The 8194-nt window shown below is 35.9% G+C and overlaps 1 protein-coding gene across 1 annotated transcript; it reads left to right on the top strand.

Moving 5' to 3' along the window:
- The first annotated feature begins 1804 nt into the window (after positions 1-1804).
- Positions 1805-5589, top strand: LOC145133277 (histidine--tRNA ligase, cytoplasmic-like). Its single transcript, XM_079068218.1, has 7 exons — positions 1805-1949; positions 2240-3570; positions 3674-3853; positions 3952-4206; positions 4321-4455; positions 4639-5067; positions 5225-5589. The coding sequence occupies exons 2-7, from the start codon at positions 2242-2244 to the stop codon at positions 5534-5536; spliced, it is 2640 nt and encodes an 879-aa protein (XP_078924344.1). The 5' UTR covers positions 1805-1949; positions 2240-2241; the 3' UTR covers positions 5537-5589.
- Positions 5590-8194: the final 2605 nt, after the last annotated feature.

The following is an 8194-nucleotide window of genomic DNA, read 5'->3' as shown; positions in this document are numbered from 1 at the left end:
GCTGACATCTATATTCGGGAAGTGGTGGTTCGGCATGGACTGCCAGTTTCGGTGGTTTTGGACCGGGATTTTCATTTCACTTTTAGATTTTGGAAGAAGTTTCATGAGGAGTTAGGTACTCAGTTGCATTTTGGTATAACATACCACCCCCAAACGGACGGTCAGAGCGAGTGGACGATTCAGACGCTCGAAGATATGCTCCGGGAATGTGTTTTAGATTTTGGAGGAAGTTGGGATACTTACCTTCCACTGGTCGAGTTCTCCTACAACAATAATTATCATGCCAGTATTGACCGACCACCTTTTCAGATGTTGTATGGGAGGAGGTGCAGGTCCCCGGTTTACTAGGTGGAGGTCGGGCATCGGGTCATGGGGAGTACTGAGGTGGTACTCATGACCACTGAGTTGATTCAACAGGTGCGCGACAGGTTATGAGTCGTGCAAAGTCGGCAAAAGAGTTATGTAAATCGGTGACGTTTGGACCTCGAGTTCCAGGTGGGGAACATGGTGCTTCTGAAGGTGTCACCTTGGAAATGTGTCATCCGATTTTGGAAGCGAGGCAAACTGGACCCCAGATTTATTAGTCCCTTCAGGATTTCCGCTCGGGTGGGCAAGGTTGCATACCGGGTGGATTTTCCTGACGAGCTCAGCTAGATCCACAACACCTTCCGTGTTTCTTAGCTTCGGAAGTGTGTGGACGATGAGTCCGCTATATCAATGGTTAATGAGAGTACTCTATAAATTAATCCATTTAGCTTTGATTTTTATTCTCATTAGAATCGTTAACTTTCTTTAATTTGATGTTTCAAAATTATTCTTACGTTCTCACAATACTTATCATTCTTATATAATTTAGGGCGTGTTCGGCACGCAGTTTTTGGGAGCTTCTGACTTCTAAATTTTTAAAAAACGCTCGTAAAAAAGAAAAAGCATTGTTCGTGTTCGACGACACGAACGTTTAACTTTTAGCCTAAACAAAACACTCCAAGATCAAAAGCTACATGAAGAAGCTTTCAACAAAATGTTCCAAAATTAAACGCTACCAACTATCAAAAGCTACACGAACGTTTAACTTTTAGCCACACGATTAGCAAGTGACCAAAACGCAAGCAAAGTACAGTAATAACAAGGAGAAAAACGAATATAATAGAGAGATCTAACAAAAGTGAGACATACTCCGGTCAATCCATCTACAACACACCTTCCAGGTTCTATATTTGAACCAAACATATGACTGAGTAATAACCTCATCAACAGTTTTTAAAAGATTGGTATTTAATGCCTTGAAAGTCTTAAAGTAACTTGTTTTCCAAATAAACCATAAAAGGCCATAGAACACCACAATAACTCTTTTCCTTTTCCTTGGATAGTTCCCCTAAGTAGCTGCAAAATTGAGAAATTCTTTCACGCTATCAAAGTGAGGGACTTGTATTCAACACTATTTTAGAATCCAAGACCGATATCAAAGACAAAATAAAGATGATGAAAATAACAAACACATTTACAAACTTGAATTTATAGGAATTAAGTCACATAATTTCTCCCTTTTTATACTTTATAATAATCAAATTAAAATAAATATTTATTCAGTTAGAATAAAGAAATTATCAAAGGATATACTTTTAGACTTTTAGTGGCTTTAAAAACAAAAAGTAGGGTTAATGGGGTACGGCCCAAGACAAGTTCAACCGGTTGAGGCCCGGTTCGAAGCCCAGTTATTAACCTTTTTGTCTTTTTGTACAATACAATCTACAAAGGTTGATCACTTAATATAAATATTTCAAAAAACTCAAAAACCCTAAAAGTAATATACGGACCCCACCTCCTTCCTTTTCTTCCCGCCAAAGTCATAAACCCTCCTCTTCCCGTCGGCGAGACACACCACCACCAAAGCACACACAACACCGTCGATCACTGCCGCATTCCTTCCGAAAAAAATACATTGACTGGTAATTTTGTTTTTAGATTTTGATTTCGTTCAAGTAAAATAGTTACGTTGATGAATACTGGAGAAAATTGAAGTCACTGATATATCAATCTCGACTATCTGCATTGCTGAAGAGGATTATTATATATTCAACTCGGATTTCCGTTAATATTTTCGACAGAAATCGACGATAGTTACTACGTTTTATGAATGATAATACTTTGATCACTAACATCGAAAAAACTAGAAGTTGAATATATCTTCACCTGGTTTCATTGCCAATAGATAATTACTGATTTTTGTTTGGTGCAGATATGGAAGGCGAGAGACGAGTGCTGGTGATAGGTGGAACAGACTCCCCTCTTTCTTCAGCTTCTGTCTTTGAATTCTCCATAGCTTCTCATCCTCACCTCCTCAAGATTGATCCTTCTGCTCTTTCGAAGCTATCTTTGTCTCCGCCTTCTGGTCATAAATTTCAGCTATTTCTTCCCGATTTTCTTACCCCTGAGGAAGCCAGAGCTTCCATTCTTGTCCTCCTGTCCAAGCACTTACGTGGTGGATCCGGATCAGGATCCGGATCCGGGTGTTTCTCCTCATCTTCTGCTTCTCAGATAGCCGATATCCTGAATAATAATACTCAAACCCTAACTCTCGACCTTGATGATGACATTCATATTTCAAAAGCTTGCTGGACAGATATTACTTCTATTGGCATCTCCACTCTCCTGGACTACACCGCTTCCTCATTAACCAAAGTTGCTGATGCTGTTGCAGCCTTATCTTGTGAGGCCTTGAAGGCCGACACCTGCAGTGTTTTTAATCTGTTCATGGATTCTGGTGATGTACTGTATGACAAAGATAGAGCTGCTGTCGCTAGTGATTTAAAGGTTTTGCTAAATGGATCCAAATTACACAGTGATCTTCAATTTGACCAAGTTAATAAGATTCCCATCATCCATGGGCATTTGAGGTCTCTCTGCAAATCAATCAACACTTCAACTCGGATTGAACTGAATTCTATCCCATTAGTAACTGGAGGTGTCAGCGAGTATTTGGTCACACTCTTCTCTCCTCTAGCTTTTGCTCTTCAGGATCTTGGTGAGAGTAGTTTTCTCCGAGCAGAGGCTTTGATGAAAAACAACTTATTCCCTTGTTTGGTTGATATTTTCAATGATAATTGCCCTGATCTTGAAGAGTTGAGAGACTCCATTATGCATTTTGTAGTACTCAAGATGGATAAAAGATACACCGAATCCTTGCATGAAATCTATGTTTTGTCTGAGTTTGTGAGTAAGATCCTTTGTTGGGAAGCAGCAGTTTCTTTTATATCATTGGAGGGGAATGAGCTTATAAAATCACAAAACGATATAGATGGAGGAAATTCGAAATCTGGTAAAAAGGACAAGAGAAAGAAGATTATGGGAAAAGGAACAAGTGTTTTGATTCAGTTTATAAAGGATAGATTACTGTATAATATCACTAGCAAGATAACTGGTAGTGATGATTCAGATCTGATAAAGAAAGTGGCATACAGTTTCCTCTCTTTATTGAACTTAAAAGACCCTGACTTTAAGCATCTAAGACAGAAAATGAAAGAAGTTGTTGACAGCAATGAGAAAAGACGGCTTCCCAAGATCCCCAAGGTAATAAGAATCAAGTTATATACAATACATATTACATAGAAACATCTCATTTATATAAATTGACAAGATATTTGTTTGTTAACATATCTTTTAAACTTTTTAGGGTACTCGTGATTTTGCAAACGAACACATGGCTGCAAGAGAGAAAACATCCACAACCATTGTCAACGTGTTCAAGAGACATGGTGCTATGGGTCTTGAGACACCTTCATTTGAATTAAGAGAAACTCTTACAGAAAAATATGGGGAAGATTCAAAGTTGATGTATCATCTAGATGACCAGGTGAAATATGAAATATGAAATATCATTTATTAGTTAATGGTTATGAATTTATAATAATCAATCATTCATCATTGATTTTTTTGTGTTTGATTTGTTAGGGTGGAGAGCTTTTAACTCTTCGGTATGACCTAACAGTTCCATTTGCTAGATATGTTGCTATGAATGGTCTCACAAAATACAAAGCATACCAAATTGGAAGAGTGGATAGAAGGGATAATCCATCTAAAGTAAGACTCCGTGAATTCTATCAAGGTGATTTTAACATTTCGGGTGATGAATCAATAGAAGCTGATTTTGAAGTTGTTAAAGTCTTGATTGAAGTGTTGGATGAGATCGATATTGGTGATTACATGGTAAGTTTTCTGTAGAGATATATTTTATTGTTGTAACTTTTTAATGAGTTATAATTTCCTCTTATTGTATTTGTCTCCTATCTTTACATTTTTTTTTTCTTATTTTTGGTTCAGATAAAGATGAATCATCGAAAGTTGTTAGATGGAATGTTGGAAATATGTGGTGTGCCTAATCAAAAATTACGAACCATTTGTTCAAGTATTGACAAATTAGACAAACAATCATTTGAAGAAATTAAAAAGGAAATGGTACGCAAAATTAATTTACTCCCCATATATAGTCCTTGTAGTTTACCAAAGTCACAACTTTAGTCCGAATTCTGAAGTCATTTTATATTGGTCAAGGACCATTAATTTGGATTAAACTTGCCATTTTGGAAAACTACAGGGACCAAATATGTAACTTTCTCTAATTTTTTTCTTACTGGTTAGATTGAAGAGAAGGGGTTGGATGCTGAGACAGTGGAGAAAATTGGTGCGTACGTGGTGGTGCTAAAAGGAGACCCTTTGAAATTCCTATCACAACTCAAGAACGAAGGAAGCGAGTTTCTGAAAAATGATTCAGCAAACGAAGCATTGAAGGATTTGGAGAAGCTATTTGAATATCTGGAGAAGAGAAAATGTATTGAGAAAGTGGTGTTTGATTTGAGTTTAGCGAGAGGGCTTGATTATTACACAGGAGTTATATTTGAAGCTGTTTTGAAAGAGGGGCCCACAGATGGTTGTTCGATTGCTGGTGGTGGACGTTTTGACAATCTGATTGGGATGTTTGGTACAAAACACGTGGCAGCAGTTGGTGTTGGTATTGGAATAGATCGCATACTCACTATAATGGAACAACTCCCGAAACATGACAACCAGGTAAATAAAAACTTAAAAAGCGTTATGAGGAAGTTACATTTTATGTCCTTGAGTATTTCATATATTTTCAATTTTGGTCCCAAAAATATAGTTGTTTTCCTTGTAGGGGTGAAATTGTGGATGGTGTGATTTGTAATGGTTGTGTTGTGTTGTGTAGGAAATCCGGGGGGTTGAAACGGAAATATTGGTGAGCGTATTGGGGGATGACAAGTCATTAGCAATTGAGTTAGTGGATATGTGTTGGGCAGCAAAACTGAAAGCAGACTACATTGTGAATAAGAGGCTGACTAAACATTTTGATATTGCGAAACAGTTTCGGATCCCATGGATGGTGATTGTAGGTCAGCATGAAATCGATAAAGGAATTGTTACCATCACAAATAAGCAGGCGAACGTATCAAAACAAGTTGTTATGTGCGATTTTGTGGAGGAACTTATCACACTCATCAACACCACCATCTTGTTATAGTTTATTTTAAGATAAAAAAAAACAATTACCCTATTAAATCATGTCTTAATATTTTCCACTTATTTGACTAAATCATGTCTTAATATTTTCCACTTATTGGTATATAGTTGGTTACAAATACAACACAAATTATAATAATTTGGTATTGAAGGGTTCAAATGCTCACTCTAGTAAAACAATATTATTGGTTGACAATTGATATAACTGTTATTACAAATTTTTTTTTTTAGTTTAATGAAATATATTACATATTTATCATATAATATTGAATCATTATTCATTATGTCTATTGTGTCATTTTACAATTCTCAAATAAATTATTTTACAATTCTCAGCTAAATTACTGGTTAATTTCATCAAAGCTAGTCTTTCATACATAGTCTTAATGTAAGATCTCGACAAATTAGCCAACTTCCAACAAAAAAGAAGATTAAAAAATTGAAAACTATGACTGATTAGGCTAGAGGGAGTCATCAATTTTGTCACTTACTTTCATGTTATGTAGACGCCACATCATCTTTATCACACTATATAAAAATGTTGTCATTTAGAAGGGATGGTTTACCGCACTTTGTATTTATAGAGTGTGGAAATTTTAAAAAATAAAACAAAATAAGTAGCTTGGTGATCAAAGCAATCAAACGAAGAGAGAGACCCGGCAGAAATGTGTCGAGTTGTGCTGCCGAGCACTCATTGCCGAGCTTGAGGCGCGGTGTGCGCCTAGTCTACATTGGATGTGTCGACCTCCTCGCCGAACGACTCCCTATAGCCTTAGTGAACAAAAAAAGATGTTTTTCATTTCCTGGTTTTATGATTTTGTATGTTTTTTATCAATTTGTATTCAAAATCAATCACAATACAAATATATATTTTACTGGAGTTAAATTAATTTTGCAAAAATATACATAAGAAGCCCGATTATCCAAAACATCGCAATCCAGTTACAAAGGATACTTCTTTTCCCATCTAAAATCGGATAAAAACTGATCCAGATGGATCAGAGCGAATCTTTTTTTCATTTTTCACGTAAAAACCTGAACCGGAATAGATCGAATAAAACTCAATCTTTGTGCAACTTTACTAACAAGGGAACAAGATAATAATGAGGACCGGCCTTTTTCAGACTGACACCCACCAAAAAATTATTTTGTACTAATAAAGGCACAATATAAATATAATAGGGAAAATGTCAATCTAGTCATACAAATTTTTCCTGTTTGTTTTAAATAGTCGCTTTTTTTGTACTCTAGAGGAATGTACTCCATATTTGTGTGTTTAAAATATCATTATTGAGGAAATCAACGGGTAAGTTGTAACTTTTTGTCCGGTCACCAAAAACTACTCCCACGTAGGCGAAGTTGGTGTCATGTCAACAAAATAAGATTGTCGTGTAATCCATTAAATTCAAATCTATTTAAATTAGAAATACCTCCTTTCTTTTCCGTTCCTTTCAAACAAAAACTTTTGTATTTTATACATTCTTCATGACAACAACATATATCAATATCGATCTTCATTTTCAAGGAGTGTTCAGCAACAAACCATTTTGCTACTTTGAGAGTACACGTCATGTTTTCGAGAATGTCAATTCTGCATGTATGGACCTTAAAGAATGTGTTGCTTTTCTTGAAAGATTTACACAAAAGAAGTGTGTGAAGTTGTATTATTGTATGCCAGATATTGAATTCATTGAAGGTTTAAGATTGATTTCTAATGAACTTAAATATGTTGAGTTCATTAACATTACTTATCAGTGTGAAGTCCAACTGTCGATGTACATGGACCATTTTGTTACTAATTTACATGTATTGTCTGATGAATTTGCTTGTTATGAGGAAAACCATTCGAGTGTATCAGATATGTCAGGAAAATGGAGGACGATCTTGACCTATCCGACTTTATCACTCCAATGAACAAGAGAAACATGGAAGGAGTTACATATGGAGGGGTAACGCGGGAAATCAAAATGAGGCTGACACAAGTGTTGATTCATATAATAATGTCGTGGATGATGATTTAGATGATAATATCCCAAATGTTGATGTTAAAACAAGGTCCAATGAATTTGTACCCTGGAAGAAGCAATTTCATGTACTAGGTATGAGATTTACTAATCCTAAACAACTGAAGCACATGCTTTGCAATTATGATATTGTCAATGGGTATCAATTGTTGTAACGCCTGTGTTTCGGGGCTAAGCATTAGTAGATGATGTAATAGTCTAGGTCAACCATTGTAACTCATTTTAAAGTAATAAAGATTAATTACTTGAATATTATGTGAATTATGTGCTTTTGTGTGCTTATTACTTGTTTATAATAATATAATAAATAAATGACAAAAATAAGCGTCAAAAATAAAATGTTAGATAAGACCGATATCGATAAAGAAAGTTGTAGTGGTCGTGACAAGGATTCCGGACAGGCAGACATATAAAGAACGCCGAAATCCGAGTTATAACGAAGAAGTTATGGTCTGTCGAAGTTTCGCGACAGAACCAGCACGACACTACATGACGTAAATAGTGAATTTACGATAGAGGACTTTTTAGCCCTAACAATCTGAACGAAAGTCATAGTGTTCGTTAAACCGAGAGCGTGCATCAAAAGAACGCCCAAATCTGACCTCGTATGAGGAAGTTATGATTTTTCTAAGTTT

Source organism: Lactuca virosa, chromosome 8, assembly GCF_052849685.1.
Source record: "Lactuca virosa cultivar CGN04683 chromosome 8, Lactuca_virosa_CGN04683_v6, whole genome shotgun sequence".
NCBI lineage: Eukaryota > Viridiplantae > Streptophyta > Magnoliopsida > Asterales > Asteraceae > Lactuca > Lactuca virosa.
The sequence above is the reverse complement of the archived record's forward strand: the minus strand, read 5'-3'. Positions and strand labels throughout refer to the sequence as shown.

Coding starts and splice junctions, on each gene's coding strand:
- LOC145133277 (XM_079068218.1), top strand. CDS start 2,242: ATGGAAGGCGAGAGACGAGTGCTGGTGATAGGTGGAACAGACTCCCCT. Junction 3,571..3,673: donor GGCTTCCCAAGATCCCCAAG/GTAATAAGAATC, acceptor TAAACTTTTTAG/GGTACTCGTGATTTTGCAAA. Junction 4,207..4,320: donor TCGATATTGGTGATTACATG/GTAAGTTTTCTG, acceptor TTTTTGGTTCAG/ATAAAGATGAATCATCGAAA.